General features: G+C 37.9%; 1 protein-coding gene across 1 annotated transcript in view; it reads left to right on the forward strand.

Annotated features, from left to right (window-relative positions):
• Positions 1–26,366, forward strand: part of LOC126353900 (fatty acid synthase-like) — a 445,172-nt gene that overhangs the window by 336,949 nt on the left and 81,857 nt on the right. The window contains exons 22-24 of the mRNA XM_050003124.1: positions 3,438–3,689; positions 4,908–5,022; positions 18,849–19,019. Of these exons, the coding sequence (XP_049859081.1) occupies positions 3,438–3,689; positions 4,908–5,022; positions 18,849–19,019 (538 nt within the window). The remainder of the gene's footprint in view (positions 1–3,437; positions 3,690–4,907; positions 5,023–18,848; positions 19,020–26,366) is intronic.

The raw sequence follows: 26,366 nt of genomic DNA on the forward strand, positions 1-26,366 counted from the left end.
GACATCTCTACCCAAACTCTTTGCCTTTACATATGTCTGCTTGTGTCTGTTATGTGTGGATGGATATGTGTGTGTGTGTGTGTATGTGTGCGAGTGTATACCTGTCCCTTTTTCCCTCCAAGGTAAGTCTTTCCGCTCCCGGGATTGAAATGACTCCTTACCCTCTCCCTTAAAACCCACATCCTTTTGTCTTTCCCTCTCCTTCCCTCTTTCCTGATGAAGCAACCGTGGGTTGCAAAAGCTTGAAATTTGTGTGTGTGTTTGTGTTTGTTATTGTCTCTATCAATGTACCAACACTTTTGTTCGGTAAATTACAGAAAGTATTCACCCAGCAAAAGGGAGAAAGGACAATATTGTTTAAAATAGCTAATGAAACAGCTTGCAAAGGACTCTATTAGATCTTGGAATTCTTACACTCATTTCACAAGATGGACTGTGACTTACACAACCGTGTTACAGGACACAAAGATAATTTCAGTGCACACTTGTCTCTCTGCCATGTTTCAGAGTACAGGTCTCTCTGCTATGGTTGAGAGTATAGTTGTGTTTTTAGTATAATGGTATGCAGCAAGGTCTCAACAACATCCACATTTATTCACGTACCCTACAATTTTTAATGAGTATCACTATTAGTTCTCCCATTCCTTTCCATTTACAAATGATTTGCAAGAGGAGTAACTGCTGATAAGCTTCAATAATTGCCCAGTTTCTCTGGTTTTCCCTCCACGGTCATTTCCAAGAAAAACATGTGAAAACTAATATATTCCAGAACATAGAGAAGAAAGGATCTTGCAGAGACATGGCTTAGCCACATTCAGAATGAATTTTACACTCTGCAGCAGAGTGTGTGCTGATTTGAAACTTCCTGACAGATTGAAACTGTGTGCCAAACCAGGAATTGAACTTGGTCTCCTACCTTTCAAACATCACAGAAGTTCCCAGAATGAGATTTTCACTCTGGAGCGGAATGTACGCTGATATGAAACTTCCTGGCAGATTAAAATTGTGTGCTCGACCGAGACTCGAACTCGGGACCTTTGCCTTTCGCGGGCAAGTGCTCTACCAACTGAGCTACCAAAGCACGACTCACGCCCAGTACTCACAGCTTTACTTCTGCCAGTACCTCGTCTTCTACCTTCCAAACTTTACAGAAGCTCTCCTGCGAACAAAGCACAAAACTATCCTTTTTTGTATTCATATGTAAGTAAGAAAGTGGTAACAGCTGATAGTGAGGAAAGTAGAAGTTTTCATTTGGAAGCAATGGCTTTCCTTCTGCCTGTATGATGTTAAATTTAACTTTAGTGTGTTCGAATAGTTTATATTGAACTAATGATATTTAATTATTAATTCAGCTGCTTCAATTTGTTAATGTATATTTTTGCTCATTAACATAGTTGAAGGTTCCTCTTCCTAACAGGATCTGTAGGGTACGATGAGATACTTAGTGAATAAGTAAGTGAATGAACAAAATGAATCTCACCAAGAAAAAAGATGGAAGATATAATGAAATTACTTGTTTAAAGAAAGCTGATGATCAATTTGGCAATATCTTTGTTACAAGAAATCTGATGGTCAATTTTCCAATCTTTTTGCTACACATGTTATTCCATATCACCACAAAACCTGTGTGATTAATAACATTTTGACTCATGTCCTGGTTGTCCAGATATGGTCTTCTAGTGATGATTCAGTCATATTTGAAAACAGTGTTGTGAAATCCTCTTACTGAGAGAGTAACCATTCCTAAAATACTGTTGACAAGAAAACTCAGACTCAGAGTCTATTTAACACAATTTTCAAGAAAAAGAGAACTTTTATTGATTAATAGGCAAAGAATCTCTTTAGTAGTTCTGTTGCATCTTGTAATTGTTCTGCCAATAAAAAGCAATCTTTGGTTTGCCTTCTCCACAGCATTACCGATGTGATCATTCCAATGTCAATTATTCATAATTCTGTCACTGGCATGCAGGTGATCCTACCACCCATTGTGACACTGCAGTAGAGAAATTTTGCAAAAACATATTAAGAAAACTACATCTTGGCCTTTCCTCCTTTTACATTTCTGTACAATCGAACAGTGCAATAGTGCAATAAAAATAATTTAGCCAGCAAAGTGACCAATGCTAAACATATCTAAGTGAGAAAGGAAATGGAGAGGAATGTGAAGAAATTCCCATCAGTGTATAGTTTCTACATCTACATTACTACTCTGCAGTTGACACCTAAGTGTCTGGCAGAGGGTTTTTTGAACATCCTTCAGTCTATTTCTCAACTGTTCCAGTCTCTTACAGAGCCTGGGGCAAATGAAGACTTAAACCTCTCTGTGTGAGATCTTATTTCTGTTATTTTATTATGATGATCATTTCTCCCTATGTAGGTTGATGAAAATAAAATATTTTCACATTCAGAGGAGAAAGTTGGTGATTAGAATTTCTGGAAAAGATCTTGCTGCAATATGAAAGACCTTTGTTTAAATCATTGCCACACAAACTCACTTATCATATCCATGACACTTTCTCCCTTATTTTGTGATAATACAAAAGGAGCTACCCCTCTTTGGACATTTTAGATATCCTATATCAATCCTACTTGGTAAGGATCCCATACCGTACTAGTAGACGATGAATAAGTATAGTGCCAGCAGTCTCTTTAGTAGTTCTGTTGCATCTTGTAATTGTTCTGCCGATAAAAAGCAGTCTTTGGCTTGCCTTCTCCACAGCATTATTGATGTGATCATTCCAATGTCAACTGCTCATAATTGTAGCTTCTAGTTACTTGGCCGAATTAGCAGCTTTAAATTTGTGTGGTCTATCATGTAACCAAAATTTAATGCCTTTCTTTTTGTACTCGTGTGTGTGATCTCTCACTGTTCCTTATTCAGGGACAGTTGCCACTTTTTGCACCATACAGGTTTTGCATTCTTGACAAAGACACATTTTGTCTAATGGAAGTTAATAATGCCACCTATTGGTCTAGTAGAACTGAACAACTGGTGGTGGCATGGCTTGTCATAAAATGAATGTTGTTAAAAAATGAGGAAGTATAGTCTGATCAGCCATTTCCATTTAAACAAGTTTAACTGTCTTTTTTCAGTACTTGCAGAGTTCATGAATAACTACGTATAATGATCACAGCATTAACAGAAATATGTGGTGGATTTAATAATGCTTACACAGTGTAGTCGCATTAAAACACTCTTTATACCAGTCTGTGGTAACATTAAGTCTTCTTCTGAAGTGTTTCATGCAATGATTTTCAAAGTTAGGTAAACAATGCATGGCTATGAATCAACCATTTGTGTGATGGTAAAAATAATTGTTCAGAGGTATCTAGTGAAAATGTTGGATTCATTGTTGTCATTTCTGACATAATACTGTATCTTAAGAGTTGACAGTTTCTTATTTATTTATGCAATTGAATTATTTTGTCTGTTGCAGGTGTCTGGTACTTCTTGATTCTGATGTTCCCAAATTTGATCCTAATCTTCCGTTCTACAATAATCAACTTGCATTAGGATTGGCAGTGAATATATATAAAGATCGGTGCTGGGGAAGCTACAGATACACTTTGCAACCACCAGAACCACTTTCAGTAGTGACAGAATATGCTTACATGAACATACAGAACCCAGGAAATTTGTCAAGTCTATGCTGGGTGCAGGCAGAGCCACCATTGAGGAGTAATACAGTGTGAGTTAAAAAATGCATGTTTCTTGTTCAATTTTCATTGTCTTTCTTTCCAGATGCCTCTACAGTCACATTTAATGTGAGATGCAGTAGGATAGTGCCTATTGGTATCATGCTGAAGAACAAACAACATATAATAGCAATGTTTCTAGGAACTTACGTTTTTTGTATGATACTAATGCCATTCCTACAAGATGTCTGAAATTACTGAATCTTATTAAACCTATATTTGTTGACAACTTATGTAACAGAAGCACTCTTATTTCCCTGTATGTGTACCTGATGAAGTATGCTTGCACATTAATTTAGCACTTAGAACAACAGAGGTCCACATGATAGAATTATAAAAATTGTGGCATTTCTGTTTGTTATCAAAGATCTTCACTTACTCTTAAAATAACATTGTAACCTGACCCAAAGTGATCACATAATGTTCGCCAGCCACTGTGCTGTTGTTTTAAAAAGCTCATTTAAAGTCTGATCCTAATACTGGGCCCCCTATCTCCTCTGTGTCAATTCCTGTTTCTTCAACTAGCACTTCACCAGACAAGTCCTGCCTCTCATAGAGCTTTTCAGTGTACTCTGTCTATGAGTGAATTGTCTTAAGACATCATTTGGATAGGTCTGGAAGGGCATGGTATCAGCACACTGCTCTCCAGGGTGTCATCAGCTTTCCAGACCATGGAATCACTATATCTCATTTAAGTAGTTCCTATTGTCTTCATGAAACAGTGAACTGTATTCCAGCCCTCTCACAAAGATAAAATCCTTGGCATGGTCAGAAACTGAATCTGGGTCCTCTGCCTAGAGTCACCATATTGAGTTTTCCTCTATGGAGGTGGACTCACTTACTCAGTGCTTGATTTTTCATGGTATGTGCTGGTACACCATACTGCTGTCTTGCCCAGAAAAAAGTGTTTAAAGAATGATTTAAGACTTCCACTGTACTTATTCCTTTCTAACCAAATATTCCAAAAAGCAATAACATTGTCTTTCTTGTGTCATTAAAACGCTTAAAGAGCAAGAACATTTTATGTCCACAGAGATTAGTGAACACAAATTTTCCTTTTCTTTTAATAATGTAATACTACTTTGAATATTCAAGAACTTTTTCATGTCATAAAGTGTGTGTGTGTGTGTGTGTGTGTGTGTGTGTGTGTTTCTTGTATACAGAAAATAATGCCCAAATTAAAAAATTACAAAATGTATTTTATTTAACAGGGATTTTCCAGAAACGTATTTCTCTGTATATTATTCTGCCCTCAATTTCAAAGACATAATGATGGCAAGTGGAAAACTCCCAATTAATGTTCTCCCAGAAAAATTATCGGAACAGGTAAGCTTTTTATGGAATGAAATTTTTTACAAGTTTTTTATTTTCATTTCAAAAAGTAATTAAATCATATGTGTAAAAACATCATGAATCAGATCAACTTGTAATCATTTACCTCTAGTGTGATGCTACAGCAGTATGCAAATCAACTCAGGAAAGATAAAACAAAATTATTGAAAATAACAGATAGAGCTAACAATGCATATGCACTCACACACACACACACACACTTACTGTTGTCTCCCCATGCTTTGTTGTACGATGCCAGCATCCTTTGCAAGTTATTCTATTTTATTTGTTTGTTTTTTGTAGATTTTTCCTCCATTGAGTTATTTTTCCACTGCTTTTTCATTTTACACTACATTTATTTATTCTATTGTATTTTTTAATTATGCTTTTCTCCATACAGCACATACCATATGGCATTGCTCCAACCTGTGCCCAAAATACTGTGATGGAGTGGTTAAGTTCGTGGCCTCTCATTCCAGAGGAGTGGGGTTCCAAACCCCCCATTCTATCTCAATCTCTGTCCCCCCCCCCCTTCCCCCAGACAAGGAATGCATAAATGATGTTTTTTAGTTTGTCCAATGTATGGGCATACATCAAAATTGCTCACAAGAATAATATACAGGAGAATGGAAAAGAAAATTCGGAATCTGTTAGATGATGATCAGCTTGGCTTCAAGAAAGATAAAGGCACCAGAGAGGCAGTTCTGACATTTTGGTTGATAGAGGAAGCAAGAGTGAAGAAAAATCAAGACATGTGCATATGATTTGTTGACTCAGAAAGAGCCTACTGATTGTGGAATAATTCTCACACTTGTTAGGTCTTTCTATCTTTGCAATTGTGTGGATGTTATTTTTCTGAAAGGCTGATGCTATATCACTAGTCTTATACATTTTACACACCTATGTGAATAGTCGTTATGTTGCCACTGCCGCAATTATTTTAGAAATTCCAATGGAATGTTATCTATCCCTTCTGCTTTATTTGATCTTACGTCATCCAAAGCTCTTTTAAATTCTGATTCTAATGCTGAATCCCCTATCTCTTCCATGTTAATTCCTGTTTCTTCATCTATCACATCACCAAACAAGTCCTCCCCCTCATAGAGGTCTTCAGTGTACTCTTCCCACCTAAGTGAATTGTATTTCTGTATTCCTGAATTTACCTCAATAATTTTGTACTTTATTTTTTCATTAATCAACTGAAGTATTTGTTCTTTTAGTTTGTTCTTTATTTTCTTTGTAGTTACCTTCCCTACACCAACATTTTTCTTTCCAACTTCTGTGATTGCTATTTTTAGAGATGTTCATCCCTTCTTCAACTGAACTTCATACTGAGCTATACATTATTGCAGTATCTATTGCCTCATAAAATTTGAAGCATATCTCTTCATTCCTTAGTACTTCCATATCCCAGTTCTTTGACCCGTGGTTCTTCCTCACTAGTCTCTTAAACTTCAGCCTACTCTTCATCATTACTAAAGTGTAGTCTCAGTCTGTGTCTGCTTCTGGGTATGTATGCCTTATGATCCAATATCTGATTTTAGAATCTCTACCTGATCGTGACGTAGTCTAACTAGAATCTTTAGACATTTTTTAGTTTAGAAAAATTACAAATAAAAAAAACTCAATAAAGTTCCATACAATAAATATAAATGCAGACACTATAACAATGCATTTATTAAAATTAAATACAAACAGTAAAAATAAGTTACATTTCTTTTAGAAAGGTACCAGATTTTTTAAATAACAAGGTTTTTTTCCCCTTGCCCTGTCATTTGCAGACACATTTACAGCTTCTTCATAGACCAGTTTCATTGTTAAGTCTGATTCAGTAGCAAGGACCTCAAGATAACTGAGATGATCTTGTGTTTTGGAAGTCCTTAGATAACTTTTTGTGCATCTTGCAGCAGAAAATGATTTTTCTGTTCAGCAGTTAGAAGCAGGATAATTAAAGTATGTTTGAAGAGCTATATTCTAATTTGCATTAACATTTTCGAAGTTGCAATTTTTTAGCATCATTGTGATGTAGTCACAGGTTTTTTTAGTCCCTCCCCCCACCCCCAAAAAAGGGTTCATCACTGGGTGTGAAATGTTCTTCAACAACCAGGGGTATCAATTTCAGCCTTCCTTTGGTGAAAGAGTTTTTTCTGCTTTTTGATGTTAATTTGGGGTGTAACTTCCTGATTCTTCTACAATTTCACTTGAACACAGTGTTTCCTGTCTACCGAATTTTTTAAAATGTCATGGCGCAGAACTTTCTACAGTGTTTCTTCTTTTTTTGTTTTATTTTTTCTTTTTCCAGAGATGGTACTGAGCTCCACCTATTCCCTTTGTTTCAGTAATTATCTTCAGTGATTATCAAAATATTGCAAAGCAGAATCTGTTGACAACAGGGTAGGAATCACATTAAAAGTCACTTCCCATTTGATTTAATGAACTAAAGCAGACTGTATTCAGTCATCTGTGTAAAAATCATCCAGTGTGGACCTGCTACTACTTGCTATTACTGGTGCATGTACAATGTAAAAAAGTTTACATAAATGTGATGATAAGTTAATTCATCATTATCCTAACAGTAGTTGAAAAAAAATCTGTTTATAAAACACACCCAGAAAGTTTCAAAAATGTTTTTTTATTATGAACAGGAAAAAAACAATTCTTGAATAACTTTTGTTAAGAGTTTATTAACATAATTAAAGAAACCATGCTGTTGTGGGCATACCTTAATGCCATTTCAACCACAATGTAAGATAATTAACAAATGAATATTAAACATGTAAGAATCCTCTCTCATAAGCTATAAAAATAACTAATTAACATCACTGTATCGAAGTATTTCTTACCTTGTGAATAGTGTAAAAAATAAACAATACTATGTAACACACTTCTGTATGTATATCAACTAATAATCCAAGGTGAATGAGAGATTTAAATTTTTGGAGTGTGCAAGTAGGATGGAAACTTTTCAGCACTGCTAAAGTGCATGAATTACTTTTCTCTCGTGAGTGGTGCATGAATTACTTTTCTCTCGTGAGTGGGAGATTTAAACCTTAGGAACTTGTTTGATGCTCATGGCTTTTATACAGTTTTCCACAAAAATTGCCACCCAAAACCTGCCACTCTGATCAGTTCGCTAGTTTGCCCCTCCCTTAATACAGTTTTGTATGTAACTGATTTCCTTGCATACCTTTGTCCTATCCAGTCTTGTGCTCCATCTCAGATGACTTAATTGTTGTTCTTATCCAAGCTTGTGCTCCATAACTGATGTAATATTAAACCCTAATCATCCTTTTGTTTACTTCCTGTAAGACAGGAAACTTTCCTGGTATCTAGCAAAACATCAATAATGTTACTGCTTTGGTGTTAAACCATGGGCTCCTCTCCACCCCATTCTCATGGTCCATTGGTCTGACCACTGAATTTCCCTGCCTGGATGCAAATCTTCCTTGCACATTGGTTTCTGTCTATTCGAGCTTCATCAGTCTTCACCAATTTAGTATGGCACAAACACAATATCCTGAAATTTAAGTTGATGAAGTAACTTCACTCTCTCTGTAAAAATCTCCTGATTTGCAACTCCTAACTTCTACACCCATTAAAAATCCTCAATACTCTCTCCTAAATCCATTAACCAAAGCCACCATGTCATCCTATTGTGGAAAGTTATTACACTCTCACTGAATGAATCTCTGCTCTCGTGAAGGAAGGCATTCAAATTAATTCCTACAGCCTACCCTCCTATATTAAGGGAACTAATTTGTTTTCTCCATTAGGTCTCTGTCTTTCCTTTCTCTTCAACACTTGGCACTTGCTTATTACCTTTGATGCTGCTTTCCTCTGTATCAGCTTCACCAATGCCCATGGTCTTTACACCACAAAACATTACTGCTTGCAACATTGGATGATTCCAAACTCATCACCTCCTTCATAGTAAACAAGAGCAACAACATCACCACCTACACCGATTTCTCCTTTGAAGGTACTGAGCAGTGTTCCTAGCCTCTCAGAATCATAAGTCTCTTACTGGTTTCTGATTTATGCATTATGTGGATCTACACATCACCTTCTTCTTACAGAACCCAACATTTTGTATCCTATTTGCTTTGTCTTGTCCTCCTTAGTTTGGCAAGAATTTGACCACCACCTCATTGAATGATCACTAAGAACCTTGGCTCACATCAGACTAACAAATCACCAAAAGTGTATGTTGTGTAAAATGTGCATCTTGTTTAGAGAACCACAAATGAAGTGTGCTACCATCTATTTAGTTTTAGTGCCAAACCAGATGATGATGATGTATGGTTTGTGGGACGCTCAACTGTGCAATCATAAGCACCTGTACAAAGTCCCAATTTTCAAACAGTCCAAGTTTTACACAGTCCAGTCTACCACTGTCACAAATGATGATGATGAAATTATGAGGACAACACAAATGCACAGTCTCTTGGTAGAGAAAATCCCAACCTGGCCAGGAATTGAACCCAGAACCCCGTGATCCAGAGGTAGCAATGCTAGCCACTAGACCACAAGCTGCGGAAGGTGCCAAACCAGATTAGATGTTGTATGCCTTGTTATATTAGGATTAATAGCCCTATTGCTTTCTGTATCTTTGAGTATATGTTCTTAACTTTTCATAATTGTGCAGGTTTGACTCATTCATGCTTATATGTAGTTGTAGAAAAGAAGAAACTTTTGAATACAACTGACTTCCTCAGGATAGTTTTTGTCTATCTTCAAGAGTCTTCCAGTTCATTTCCTTCAGTATCTCTGTGACACCCTCCAGTGTATTAAGCAAAACTTTGATCATTCATGCTGCCCTTCTCTGTATACATTCAAGATTCCCGGGTACGTGTCCCATATACTTGAGCAATGTTCCAGAACTGGTCACATGAGTGATTTGTAAGCAATCTCCTTTGTAGATTGATTGCACTTCCCCAGTATCCTACCAATAAACCAAAGTCTATCATCAGTTTTATCCATGACTGAATCTATGTGTTCATTCCATTTCATATCCCTACAAAGTGTTACACCAAGGTATTTATATGAGTTGGTCGATTCCAGCAGTGACTCGTTGATATTACGCTCATAGGATACTATGTTTTTTTTTCATTTTGTGAAGTGCACAATTTTACATTTCTAAGCATTTATAGATAGTTGCAAACTTTTGCACTACTTTGAAATCTTATCAGTACCTGATTGAACATTTGTGAAGCTTCTTTCAGATACTACTTCATTACAGTTAAGTCCATCATCTGCAAAAAGCTTTATTTTATTATTAATATTGTCTGCAAGGTCATTAATATACAACATGAATAACAAGGGCCCCAACAAAATTCCCTGGAGCACACCCAAAGCTACTTCCTCATCTAACAATGACTCTCCATCCAAAATAACAAGTTGTGTCTTTCCTAATCAAAACCTCCTCACTCTAGTTACATATTTCACTTGATTCCCCACATAATCGCACTTTTGATAATAAACGCAGATGTGGTACTGAGTCAAATGCTTTTTTGAAATCAAGAAATACAGCATCTACCTGATTGCTTTCAGTATGTCATGTGAGAAAAGCACAAGTTGGGTTTCAGGTGATCAATGATTTTGAAATCCATTGCTGGTTGGCATTGAGGAGGTCATTCTGTTCAAGATACCTCATTATGTTTGAGCTCAGAATAAATTCTAAGATTCTACAACAAATCACTGTAAAGAGCATTGAACAGTAGTTTTGTGGATCACTTCAACTACCCTTCTTGTAGATGGGTGTGACCTGTGCTTTTTTCCAAGAACGCAGGGTTTTTTGTTCGAGAGATCTATGTAAGACTGTAGTTAGAAGAAGAGCTAACTCAGCTGCAAATTCAGTATAGAATCTGACAGAGATTCCATTGGGCCCTAGAGCTTTGCTCAATTTTAATAATTTCAGCCATTTCTCAACACCACTGATACTAACACTTATTTAATTCATCTTTTCAGTGGTATAAGGATTAAATTGTGGTAGTTAAACTGCGTTTTTGTTTGTAAAGCACCATTTGAAAATTGAGTTTAAGATTTCTCCTTTTGCTTTGCTCCCCAAAATTTCTGTCTCATTTACTAGGCACTGGACATTAACTTTAGTGCCAATAATTGGATTTACATATAACCTGAATTTCTCTGGGTTTTGTGAAAGATTCCTTGACAAACTTCTGCTCTGGTAGTCACTGAAGGCATCACATGTTGATCTCTTGACAGCCAAACATCTTTCATTCAGCATCTCTCTGTCTATAGCCCTGCAGTTTGTTTTTCATCTATTGTGCAGTAATCTTGGTTTCTGTAAAAGTTTCTTTACAGTGACTGAACACCATGAAGCATCCCTTCCATTATGAACTGTTCTACTGGTGACATATCTGTCCAGTCCGTGGTCAACTATTCTTTTAAACTTGAGCCATAGTTCCTGTACATGCTCCTGCTGTAAGATAAAAGTTTCAAGTTTCTCAATAGATTATGACACTACTGATTTTTTATCTAGTCTACTGAACATATACATCCCTCTTCTTATCTTAGCTGTCCTTAGTAATTTGGAAGTCATTGTTGACACAACTGTCCACATTGTGTTCACCGATACGAGTTTCAATGTTGACATCCTAAAAGAGGTCAGATCTATTTGTTGCCATTAGATCCAATATATTTACATTATTAATTGGCTTTCTAACTATCTGTTCTATGTAGTTTTCAGAGAAGGCATTTAGTATAGTTTCAGAGGATGTTTTATCACACCCACCACTAACAAAATCATAATTTTCCCAATTAATTGTTGGATGATTAAAGTCTTCACTGATGATTACTGTAAGGTTGAGGACTTAAGTACAAGTGAACTGAGGTTTTCTCTAAAGTTTTTGGTTACATCAGTCTGGTGGGTGACAGAAGGAACCTGTTATCATTTTAAGCCCACCCCTGATACTGAGTCTTGCCCAAACAATGTCACTTGCGTCTTCAATTTCTACCTTGACGGATTTGAGTTTTTTGTCTTCTGTGACAAATACACCACCTCCATTTCACATTTGCCTATCCTTTCAATATACACTTAAAATTTCCCCAGAAATGTCACTGCTATCAATTTCAGGTTTCAACCAGCTTTCTGTACCTAGTATTATGTGAGCTTCACTGCTGTTCATGAGCACTTCAAACTATGGCACTTTGTTGTGAATGCTTTGGCAGTTTACCATTAGGATTTTAATACTCTCACCTGTGGGAGGTATTACGATCTTACACTGATACTTCTGGGTTTCCTACAGCTGTTGTTATGGGATTGAATGGAGAGTTGCCTAATCTAAAAGATCGTCATGTGCACACCACACATAGTCAGCTACCTGAGTAGCAGCCTCTGATATGTATGTTCTCAATCATATGGTGCAAGTCCAGGAAGTTGCAGCCTAGCTTGTCACAGAACTTTTGAAGTCTCTGGTTCAGCCCTTTCACTGAACTCAAAACCAAAGGGCCATGGCCAGTTCTTGGGACAATGCTGCAAGTTATGAGCTTCCTTGAAACTCCATGCTCAAGGCTGGTCTTCTCAACCTTCTCTACCAGTCACTGGAATGACCCAAGAATGACAACAGAACTGAAACGACAAGCATCATTTGTTCCAATGTGCACCACAATCTGCAGCTGGTTGCACCCCGTTCCCTCAGTGGCAGCTGGAATAGCCTGTTCAACATGTTGACTGAGGTCCCCTGGCATACACACTGAGTGCACCTGGTGTCCTTTCTTAGCCCTTGCTGCCATTTCCCTGAGGGGTACCATCATTTGCCATAAGTTTAAGCTGCTGACAATAAATAGACCCTTTTTTGTTTGCTCCCTCCTGATATGACAAAGCAGGTGACGTGAGCCCCAATGGCTCAGTTTCAGTAAAAGACAGTACCTCAAACTCATTGGTTAGGGGGATTGGTACAACTCTGTGAGTCCTACTTGATCCCCAACCACCTTGTACAGGACACCTAGATATATCATTGACCTGCTATTCACAGTCAAGTGGATGTGTAATGACAAATTTTGTACTTTCCGGAGAGGAGACAGGATGCACGGGAGAAGTTAGTACTTGAAGTGCCTTGGTACTCATATCACAGGTACACGACTCTAGGGAGCTCATCCAACACACTGATTTGAGCAACTGACAATCATTTGACAGTGCTCGGGGCGATTTCCAGCTGCTAATGAATGTCAACCAACTTCTCCAGTGTTCAAGAAGAGCATATACAGTGGGGCTAAAATTTTGGCTGGTGCAATGTGTTATAAAGCAGTGAACAAATAAGTTTAAATTATGCCACTGTTTGTCTTTTAATCCGTTGAGATAAAAAATTTCTAATTTCCTAAGGAATTGAAGCAACACACAAAACAAGATTTCTATTAATTCAACATGAAAAAACTGTGGTAAAAACTCCTAATTTATTAAAACATTTTGTGGTCAATTATAGTTACTAGTGAACTCAAAAATAGAGTTAACTATGATTAATGCAGATAATATACAGGGTGTTACAAAAAGTTACGACCAAACTTTCAGAAAACATTCCTCACACACAAAGAAAGACAATATGTTATGTGGACATGTGTCCGGAAATGTTTACTTTCCATGTTAGAGCTCATTTTATTACTTCTCTTCAAATCCCTATAATCATGGAATGGAAACAGACAGCAACAGAACGTGCCAGCGTGACTTCAAACACTCTGTTACAGGAAATGTTCAAAATGTCCTCCATTAGTGAGGATACATGCATCCACCCTCTGTCACATGGAATCCCCGATGCGCTGATACAGCCCTGGAGAATGGCATATTGTATCACAGCCGACCACAATACGAGCACGAAGAATCTCTACATTTGGTACCGTGGTTGCATAGACAAGAGCTTTCAAATGCCCCCATAAATGAAAGTCAAGAGGGTTGAGGTCAGGAGAGCGTGGAGGCCATGGAATTGGTCCGCCTCTACCAATTCATCAATCACTGAATCTGTTGTTGAGAAGCGTACGAACACTTTGACTGAAATGTGCTAGAGCTCCATTGTGCACGAACCACATGTTGTGTCGTACTTGTAAAGGCACATGTTTCAGCAGCACAGGTAGAGTATCCTGTATGAAATCATGATAATGTGCTCCATTGAGCGTAGGTGGAAGAACACGGGGACCAATCAAGACATCACCAACAATGCCTGCCCAAACGTTCACAGAAAATCTATGTTGATGATGTGTTTGCACAATTATGTGCGGATTCTCATCAGCCCACACATGTTGATTGTGAAAATTTAGAATTTGATCACATTGGAATGAAGCCTCATCTGTAAAGAGAAAATTTGCACTGAAATGAGGCTTGACACATTGTGGATGAACAATTCGCAGAAGTGTACCCTTGGAGGCCAATCAGCTGCTGATAGTGCCTGCAAACAGTGTACATGGCATGGAAACAACAAGTTCTCCCGTAGCACTCTCCATACAGTGACGTGGTCAATGTTACCTTGTACAGCAGCAACTTCTCTGATGCTGACATTAGGGTTATCGTCAACTGCACAAAAAATTGCCTTGACAATTGCAGGTGTCCTGGTCATTCTAGGTCTTCCCCAGTCGCGAGTCATAGGCTGGAATGTTCCATGCTCCCTAAGACGCCGACCAATTGCTTTGAATGTCTTCCTATCGGGACACCTTCGTTCTGGAAATCTGTCTCGATACAAACGTACCTCGCCACGGCTGTTGCTCCGTGCATCCATACATCAAATGGGCATCTGCCAACTCCGCATTTGTAAACATTCCACTGACTGCAAAACCAAGTTTGTGATGAACACTAACCTGTTGATGCTACGTACTGATGTGCTTGATGCTAGTACTGTAGAGCAATGAGTCGCATGTCAACACAAGCACTGAAGTCAACATTACCCCTTCCTTCAATTGGGCCAACTGGTGGTGAATCGACGAAGTAAAGTACATACTGACGAAACTAAAATGAGCTCTAACATGGAAATTAAGCATTTCCAGACACAAGTCTACTTAACATCTTTTCTTTATTTGTGTGTAAGGAATGTTTCCTGAAAGTTTGGCCGTACCTTTTTGTAACACTCTGTATAGAGATACTCCTCTTTAAGGGAAAACTAGATGTAAGTGCACAATCCATCAAGGTAGAAAATCTGCTACAGTAACTAAACCACAAACACCGATTTCCTACAGATTCCTCATACATTATGGAAAAGATAATGGTAGCTTCTGAAAGGTCTCAAAAATGGACATTTATTTGTGTTGATATACAGTGAAGTTCAGGGGTGATATATTCTTGGCAGAACTGTGAACCACAAACTCTGATTTGCTATGAAATAAATTATATATCCAAAATGCAGTTCTGTAAGCATCTGAAAATTCTCAAAATAACCTACATCTCATGTAGTTGTGCAATGAAATTAGATAATGATTGTTTTGAACAAGGATAGGCCTACTATTCTCAAAATTTTCAGAAGAGCATAATTAAGTTAAAGCCTACAATTAATGATAACAGTACAAGTTTATCACAGGACTTGCAAATGTTTGAAATTTTGCAATATATCACGATACAAATGGGTACTGTATTCATTCAAATAGCATTCCTCCATTAATCACAGCAAACAAAACTTCTCTTTTTTCAAATCTGTGAATGGAACGACACTCACAAATCAGTTGGATCAGTTTTCAATAAAACACATGTACTTTCTACATGTAGTAGACCTCTTAATAAATGAGCTGTGGTCTGTTGGATGGCCAGAAGTAGACTTCACAAGAGAAAAGCTAATACAATACAAGACTCACAAAGAGACGGTGTGCAATTTTATGGTCCTAAATCATATTCAATAGTAATTCATTTTTGATACTGTCCCTGGCTTCTTCTCATGGTTGATGTCTGTTGAACAGCTATGGGCAACTCGCATGCACCAGGGCATCTTAATTCTGGATAGCAGGAGGTAAATGCAGTCGTCTGACAGATGGACAGCTCCTGAAAAGCAGTTGTATCATCACCAGTCATTTTGTCCGCATCTGCAAATGACCCATGCAGGATGCAGCACCAAACTGTTCCACAGCAATCAAATATACCACTACTCATGACAGAAGCCTTGATCTAAGCTTCAAGCAGAATTGTTCAACAGGAAATCTCCAGTGTAATTGTCATCCCAGAAGACTAAGGCAGAAGCCTTCAACAAGAAGCCTAATCAAAGCATTTCTATGCCCTCTTGTTGGCCCATCAAATCTTGCAGTGGATATGTTTTATATTTGATTTCCTAGTTTGCATTTACAGATCTCCCAATAAATTTATTTGTTAAAAACAGACATTGTATTAGGTGAAAGATTTCCCACATATTTTTGTTAAACAGTCCTCTTTAAAAATGGAATTTCATTTTACCAATTTCTGCTCCAAGGTTAACTCAGCTTAATGTGGGTACAGGCTTTAAGGACATATAATTTACAGTTGTGAAGCCTGTACATCCTTAACTGATAATGTGAGGCATATTCAAAAGAATGTGCTGTTTGGTCATAAAAATAACTGTAAGTGTGCAGTTGTGACCTCTACTGTTATAGGGTGCAACAGTGCATGATGAATGGGTGGAGACCTGTTGGACACCCATTGGGGCATTAGTGAAACCATATTAACAAACCAAACATTTATTGCTTGAATGCAACAGTTGCTGCAACAACGTTACAGGCCACTGACGGCAGCAAGGCAGTAGAAGCAAGTGCCCAGCCAGGAAGCCAGCAAAACCAGTACATGGCACATATTGCTGTGGCAGGGACACAGAGGTGGTCCAAGGGCGCAGAGCTGGCAGGCTTTCAATGGCAGAGCTGGCAGGACTTTCAATGGGCATCAGCTACTCTTTCTAGTGGAAATCCAACAACTCTGCATGGAGCTCACCCATCTGATGGCTGAAGAGCATCTGCACATGCACACTCATGCTGGAGGCCACCAAGTGACCTGCTGGTCAAATGTGGTACTTCCAGCACATCAGGCTTTTCTCAAACAGTGGCACTATGGCTAACAGTGTTCAAATCCCCAGAATTGAGTTTCCAGTAACACAGAAACTTTTAGATGCTAGATGAGTACATGGTGGACCATCATAGGCCTCCCATAGAAGCTGGCTGATTTCAGACTGAAAGTACCTCTACTGAAAATAAGCAGATGCCTGGTGTGCATCTATTGTGCTACAGCACAGGTTCCTTCCAGTCAACCCATGACACAGCAGTGGCCTGGCCATTAGGAAATCTGGCCATCAGCCCCCCCCCTTCTGCTGGGTTCATAATTTTGCAACTCAGGTAGACCAGCCTGGAAATGGTGTGAAAAAATCATCTTGGTGGTGAGGCTGTAATACTTCCTATATCAGTGGCCTTCTTGTTGAAATTGCATGTGGCTGTCACTGCTTGAACCACTTTCCCTGACTTCATCCATTTCTAAGGCAGGTGTCTCGGTTCAGCTCAACCGTGCCAAGTACATTATTCTGCAGTACAACAGAATATATTAATGAAAAGGAGCTCATTTACTGTTGGTTTAAGTTTCCTACAAATTTACTTCATTTTTCTACATTATTACCATAGTCTCCAGATGCAAGATGAAGTCATCAATAAGCTACCAACAGGAATACTGAATCTTATACTAGGTACAGGTAACAGTGTATGGACATACATGGTCATATGGGAGGACTATCTGAGGAGACATTTTTCAAGGGGTGTCAATTTTTTATTGCATGGTCAGTTTGGTGAGCATATTGCTGTGAAAATCAGCTGTAGCTGTTGACCCATATTCGATGAAATCAACCAAAAGAATGCTCTTTTGACACAGAAAATGGTAGTGTTTATTTTTGGACATGAGTAAAATTATTACTTGAAAGTTTTAGGATTTGGTGATCCAAATAATATTTTTGCACTGGCTGTTATTTAGTTCTGCACTGGTGTAGGATGGCCATATTTCATCACACACAACAATTTGAGAGAAAAATCAATGCCATCTTGTTGACAGAGATCCAAAAATGGAAGTGTTTTTGACATTCTTTGGTCTTGGTGTTGGCCAGTAAGCATTTCTGGTATCTACATTACACACAGTGTGTGATACCCACAGTTTTCCATGACACCCATGTAAATATTGATGTGTCCAAATTGAGAACATTTGTCAGCTGAGCACCAGTAGTCAATCAGTGATTGGATCACAGGTTTTGGTCAGCTTGTTGCATGATTTCACCAAGTATGGAGCTGAGCATGCCACTCTGTTCTTCATTATGTACATTTATATGGTCACTTTAAAGTATCAACACCTCTGCCTAAGCTTTTCTTCTTTCATTTCTGTAGGCTCATAAAGTAGGGTTGACGCAGGAGGGATCTGAGCACCTGTAGATCCTACTGCATACAAAAATCAAATTACAGCACACACTTCACAATTGGTGAAAGAAAAGATTTTTGAAACCATTGTTGTTTGTTTCTCCCACTGTAAAATGACTAATGTGTGTAAACAATCATTACAGGGTACTGCATTCATGCAACTTTGTTCCTAACTGCCAACATTTAAATTCAAGCAGACGCCCCTTACTTTTTGCATATGCCTCAAACAAGCATCAGATCTCACACTATGAAAAGTATCCATTTTACTGCCTGTTATAACACATCTTCTCAGCAAATTATCAAGAGTAATACTGGTAGGTGTATATCACATATGTAATGAGAATGGTTTAATGCTATTTATTGAGTCCTTTTCAGAACTTGCCAAGGGAGCCAACTAAGTAAGTCATTATGTGACACTTTCAAATCTTATGTATTACAGCTATGTTTTTCATTTTCAATATATTGTCATTTGAATACATTTTCAGAACAGCATACTTGGTCTGGAATTCTCTGGAAAAGATAAAAATGGTAGACGAGTAATGGGGCTTCTACCTGGCCAAGGCTTAGCAACTAATGTCATTGCTGAGAATGTGTATGATGTCCCACAGTCATGGAGTTTGGAGGATGCAGCTACAGTACCTGTTGTATACACTACAGTAAGTTGCATTCATGATTTTGTGTGTCATAAGGGAGGGTTCTTTTTTTCCCAAACAGATGTCATTTTTTTATGTTGTGGAGACTCAAATTTTATATTTGGTCTCCACATCTTGAGCAAACCCATATAACGAATATGTTTTACCTTGAGACATTATAACCTGGTAGTTAATGTTTGTTCTGTTTTTGTATGGCTTAGTTGGTTTAAGTGATGAAATATGCATAACCTATTTTTTAGGTATTTTATGTCAGCCAATAAAATTTCTTTGGATTTGCTTCAAATTATCATAGTTATTCCTTCAATAAAAACGTGTTTCATTAAACAAATAGCTTACGACATCTATGTAGAAATTCAGTGTAAATGTGTAGGGTGTATAAATGTCATTGAGAATGAACACTTCACATAAAAGCAGACACAACAACATGTTTAAATAATTGACACCTTTACACTCTTCGTGAATGACAGTGTGAGAAAATAAATTGTATACTTTAGATGTCACAGTTACCTTTCCTTTTGATGAAAAGTATAAGCTGAATGATGTAATATGTTGTATGAAAAGAAAATTAAACTGCCTGCTTATTAAAATTGTGCTGTCCATTAGAAAACTGATTATGAAATCCTCAGTTTTCTTTTTGCCCTTTCCTGAACTTTGTAAATTACAATTTCCCTTACAAGAGGTAACAACAGCAGAAGTTCCAACATATGAAATGAATTGTTTTGTTGCTACACATCACCACTCCTCATAAACCTTCGTAAGAGATACTGTCATTTACAGGATATAAAATAACGTAACACAAAAATAGTAAAGTTATCTAAAAACTGAAGTGTTTAGTAGTGAATGAGCACATATTTTCTTATATATAGATCTTGTATTTTTCTCAGCTAATGTGAGTCACTTCTGACACATATAATAGTTCTGAGGATATTATTTGAGGTATGCCTATAACACAGAAGGGTAACTTTCTTTGTCCTGGCTCTGTAGAAGAATGCAAGTTTAAAAGCTGAGCACATAACACAAAAATAGTAAAGTTATCTAAAAACTGAAGTGTTTAGTAGTGAATGAGCACATATTTTCTTAGATATCGATCTTGTATTTTTCTCAGCTAATGTGAGTCACTTCTGACACATATAATAGTTCTGAGGACATTATTTGAGGTATGCCTATAACTCAGAAGGGTAACTTTCTTTGTCCTGGCTCTGTAGAATACTGCAAGTTTAAAAGCTGAGCACAGCTTACTCCACATTTTAGATGAGACTTCCCCGCAAACATACTGCGTGTACACTGGCATTCTTTCTTGACCTGCCTGATATTTCTCTGAGGAACTTCATTAGCCATGTAATGTTGGAGGTCCCAATTACTAGTATACTCACCCTCTGAGATTGTTGGGACTGAGTGGAAAAATTGGCCACTGGCCCAACTGGACAAGCTACCCATGCTGCTTCAGAAATGTTATCAACACTGAGTAGTGCCTCATACCTGTTGTTGAGGCATAAGAAGCCGGCAGTGCAGCCAGTTCCCACATCTGCCCTCTGCCCAGAGATATGCAAACACACCACTGCCTGCCACGCACTCTTGAGTGATGGCAGACCAGTCATATGTTGTTTAATGGAAGACACAGTGACACCATGGCAATCAAGAGATGTCAAGGGCACCAAATGTTTCATAGGTCTTATCTTGTGTGCCCCAATGTTGGCACAGCTTTGTGCAGTAGCTAGAAGCCTTGTGACTTTGGACAATACAGCTTCCAGCTGCTTCTGGACGGCAGCCAATTGTCCTTGTGTTCGCACACAACAAGGACGTTTCCTATCCATACTGAACTGTTTAAAAACTGTATAGAATCTCAAAGAATACAGACAAGTATTCAAGAGTAATAGAGGAAGAACAAACATGTCTCAGCAAGAGATAAAATTAACTGACTACAGTGCTACTGAACTTGGGATGCATACAACTGCAACTTTCTCACTATACACTAAGGTTCCAAAATCCACAAGTTCTTAAAACAAATATGAATCACACTGCTGAAGAATAGATGTATCAACAGTTGCTTTTCACAAGAAAGTCACCGCACATAAAATCTAATGACAAAGAAACACACACACACACACACACACACACACACACAGCAGCAGGAGATAAAATTAACTGACTACAGTGCTACTGAACTTTGGATGCATACAACTGCAACTTGCTCGCTATACACTAAGGTTGCAAAATACACAAGTTCTCAAAACAAATATAAATCACACTGCTGAAGAATAGATGTATCAACAGTTACTTTTCATCACTGGAAAGCCACCCCACATAAAATCTAATGACAAAGAAACACACACACACACACACACACACACACACACACACACACACACACACACACACACACACAAGCTCTTAAAAATGTAAATATATCTCTTCTCAGAAAAATTTCCAGGACAGGTCTTTTTTTCTGAGTTTGAAATACTAAAAAGGAGCATGTGTTGTTTTATGTTACCTGGTATGTGTACATGATTGAAATGACTGTGCCCATGTTTCCGTGTGAACTCAGTAGGTGGCAGTGCTGTGTTTAGCAGCACAATGTTTGGATTTGGTGCATTAGTTACAGAGACACAAAAGATGCTGATTGTGAGCAAAGAGCACACATTAAGTTCTCTAATGTGCTCAGAAAAACCCCTACCGAAAAGTGAATACTGATTAAGCAAGCATATGCAGGCAATGCACGTCCAAGAAGTCATGTTTTCAAGTGGCACAAAAGGTTTTGTGAAGGCAGAAAATCAGTGCAAGATGATCCCAGAACTGGTCATTCATGTACGGCACATACTGATGCAAATGTGCGTCTTGTAAGGAAGTTATTGCAAGAAGACCACTCAAGAGTACTAAAAGAAAACTGTCAAACTTCAGTTATATGATACATCACTCAGATCTACAGGCTATAAATTCAACTAAATACCTAGGAGTTACAATTATGAAAACTTAAATGGGAAAGCATACGTAGAAAATGTTGTGGGGAAGGCAAACAAAAGACTGCATTTTATTGGCAGGACACTTAGAATGTGCAACAGATCTATTAAAGACACTGCCATGCAACAGATTTACTAAAGAGACTGTCTACACTACACTTGTCCATCCTCTTTGGAAGTACTGGTGTGCAGAATGGAATCCTTACCAGATAAGATTAATGGAGTACATGGAGAAATTTCAAAGAAGAGCAGCACATTTTGTATAATTGAGAAATGGGAAGAGAGCGCCATGGACATGATACAGGATTTGGGTGTGGACATAATAAAATAAAGGCATTTCTCATTGCAGCAGGATATTCTCTCAAAATTTCATGCACCAACTTTCACCTCCAAATGCGAAAATATTTTGTTGATGCCAACCTACATTGGGGAGAATGATCATCATAATAAAATAAGGAAAATCAGAGCTTGCACAGAAAGATATAGACATTCGTCTATTCTGCACTCAGTTCTGGAGTGAAATAATAGAGAATTATTGTGAAGGTAGTTCAATGAACCCTCGCCAGGCACTTACGAGTATCCATGTAGATGTAGATGTGACTCTGTGTCCAATATGAGAACAACTTAATTTCAATCGTGATTTGTGTCATAAAATTTTACACAAAGACGTAGGGAAAAAGAAACTTGATGCAAAGCTCATCCCTCAGATACTAACAGATGAAGAGAATGAGGAAAGACAAGAATTTCTGCTGAACTACTGGACGGAGCCATAAGTGATCCCATATTTCTGTCAAAGATTATTGCTGGGGATGAAAGTTGGTGCTACCAGTATGACCCTCATATGAATACCTAATGGCAGAATCCTGGATCACCAGCCTTGAAAAAAGTGTAACAACAACATTCTAGAACAAAGACAACATTGATTATATTCTTTGATAGTAAAGGATTAATTCATCATGAGCATGATCTTCCAGGTCAAACAGAGAACCAAAAATTTCTATCAAAGTCTTAAAATGTTTGCGATAAGCAATTCACTGTAGCTACCATGATTTGTGGCATTCTCATGATTGGTTCTTACTGCATGACATTGCAAGACCCCATACTGCTTTATCTGTTATTAAGTATCTGCCCAGAAATTCCGTCATGTTTGCCTGGCATCTCAGTTTGTGAATTTTTCATGTTTTTGCACGTGAAAAGGTGACTTAAAGGAAAGCTTCATCAAGATATCTCAGACATCCAACAGGCTGTGACAAATGAGCTTACAAGTATCACAGTTGAAAATTTCCCTGCTTGCTTCCAAGATATCTAGAAACATTGGCAACTGTGCATAGATAGCGAAGAGGACTACTTTGATAGGAGTTAGGATCATTACTTGGTTAAGTGCAATTTTCTATTTTTTTAAAACCTGTCCTGGAATTTTCCTGATGAAGAGAGTAAGCAGTAGTCAACATAGATAAAATCACAGATAATATTCACTTATTGATAGAAGTTCATGAGAAAAGAACTAAACTATATACTGTGACTAACATAAACAACTGCTGCTGCTGCTCCTCCACTGGTTGGCTGGAGTTAAACTGAATATGAAAACATCATGCACTAGAAATACATTGCAAGTGTGTACATTGTAAACTATGCCTCTGAGTATGAACACCACCCATACAGGAAGATATAAAGACTCTTTTCTACTTGCAATTGATGACAGTTAAAGAAAACAGTATTCATACTTAAAAGATGTCACAGCTCATCACTTTTAAATTTTGATGAAAAATATATGTTGAAAGATATACTATGCTGTATGGAAAGAAAATCACATACCGTGCTGATTCATATTGTATTGACCATTGGAAAAGTGGTTATGAAATCCTCAATTCCTTGCAGACCTTTTGTATGCTTTGTAAATAAAACTTTGCTTTAAATGAGATAACAACAACAGAATCCCCAACATGGTAAACAAATTACTTTTGTGGATCACTTTGTAAGTGATATCGTCATTTAAAAGAGATAAAATAATAGAATGTGACATACGTAAAGTACATTATTATTTTCAAGCACAATACACTGCTCATCTTAAAACTGAAGTGAATACTAGTGAATCATCATATAAAAGGAATCACAATCTTGTCTAAGACATCATTCTCATTTGTTTCTAAACTGATAAAAGTCATGACCAGTGCACACATTAGCTCTGAGGCCATTATTTGAGGTATGACAATACCACAGGATTGTCACTATCTTTGTGATGATTAATGGGAACTCTGTAGAAGATTGCAAGTTTAACAGCTGAGAATAATTTTCATTCATGTGATTTTAAGATTTTCCAATTATATGATGGTTTTGAACTGTTCTCAGATATTCATCTGCATGACTTCATCAAGATAGTGCATTATTTCAGCAACAGTCCTGATGACTTATTATCTTACACTGAACTCTGTCTTGCTGTCAATCCCAAGCCTAAAGTGCTCAGAAATTGCTCCACTGATGAAGTGGAAGGAGAAGTGCACTGTTAGGATACGAGCAGTAGTCCTTGGAGCCTGTGCCATAACTGCCAGTTGCAGGGGTCTTAGATCTCCAGCTGGCATGGTCAAGCAGATCTTCCCACTGATTACCACAGTCTTTTGAGCTTTCTCAGGGCTGGTCCCAAGCCTTAGTCAATTGGAAACTGGTGTCTTTATGTAAATGTTCATTGTGTAGCTGTATCTCTACATATATTTTTATGATGCATTACCAGAATTTTGTGGCTTGTTATAACAAGTTGGTGCTATCTTGATTCATGATGTATGCTTTAGAGACATAGTGTTCTAGGAAAGCTGACTTTGTACTTGTGTGTTGCTCTTTATTCATTCGACCCTTAGGCTTGACACTTCTTTCTTGTAGCATACAGATAGTCTGGGCTATCTAACTTTTTTCATTTTGCACAGGATGCAGAATACTTCTAGATTACAGAGTTGTAGGTTACCCTTAACAGACCTCAACAAGGCATTTGTATTGGGTAGCAGGCACTATACACAATTTACATTATACAGGGTGATACAAAAAGGTACGGCCAAACTTTCAGGAAACATTCCCCACACACAAATAAAGAAAAGATGTTATGTGGACAAGTGTCTGGAAACACTTAATTTCCATGTTAGCGCTCATTTTAGTTTTGTTCTTCCACCTACGCTAAATGGAGCATGTTATCATGTTTTCATACGGGATAGTCTACCTGTGCTGCTAGAACATGTACCTTTACAAGTACGACACAGGATGTGGTTCATGCACGATGTAGCTCCTGTACATTTCAGTCGAAGTGTTCGTACGCTTCTCAACAACAGATTAGGTGACCGATGGATTGGTGAGGTGAACCACGCTCTCCTGACCTCAACCCTCTTGACTTTCATTTATGGGGGCATTTGAAAGCTCTTGTCTACGCAACCCCGGTACCAAATGTAGAGACTCTTCGTGCTCGTATTGTGGATGGCTGTGATACAATATGCCATTCTCCAGGGCTGCATCAGCGCATCAGGGATTCAATGCGATGGAGGGTGGATGCATGTATCCTCACTAATGGAGGACATTTTGAACATTTCCTGTAACAAAGTGTTTGAAGTCACACTGGTACGTTCTGTTGCTGTGTGTTTCCATTCTATGATTAATGTGATTTGAAGAGAAGTAATAAAATGAGCTCTAACATGGAAAGTAAACATTTCCGGACACATGTCCACATAACATATTTTCTCTCTTTGTGTGTGAGGAATGTTTCCTGAAAGTTTGTCCGTACCTTTTTGTAACACCCTGTATTTCCAGAGTAAACATCATTACAGTAGGTTTTTCTTTTGTCTGTTCAAGCTATGACCTAGACTTTTAAGGCTTTAAGGTACACTGTATCTGGCAGTTGTTGTCACAGCCCTTCCAGAAAATTGCTAAACTCTCTTGTTCAGAGATTCTATGAAGCCTGTGCACTAGTGTCCATAGGATACGTTCACATTGTGAGATGACATGACAGCTGGAGTGATAGAAATATAGTTCTGTATGCTTTGGTTTACAGTAGACCCAGCATCCTAGTGTGTATGTGGAGCATGTGCTGTCAGATGCTCTTTTCCATTAATCATCTGACCCAAAATAAAGCCGACTACTTCATCAGAAGCATCAATGAGAAAACAGGGAAAAATCAGTACTGAATCTAAAATCAATGCCTTCTTTAATTTGTAAAGTGCTAGCTGTTACAAATTATGTCCACTTATTAAAACTTTACACCCTTTTGAGTAACCTGTTCAAAGATACAGCTATTTTTGCAATATCTCTTATGAATTCATAGTAGTAGTTACACAAACTGACAAAATGCTGTAACCAGATAGTTAACTCGAGTTTGAGCACAATGGCACTTGAACAAGCTCAGCATCAGATATGCTGA

Source organism: Schistocerca gregaria, chromosome 3 (assembly GCF_023897955.1).
Source record: "Schistocerca gregaria isolate iqSchGreg1 chromosome 3, iqSchGreg1.2, whole genome shotgun sequence".
NCBI classification, from domain to species: domain Eukaryota; kingdom Metazoa; phylum Arthropoda; class Insecta; order Orthoptera; family Acrididae; genus Schistocerca; species Schistocerca gregaria.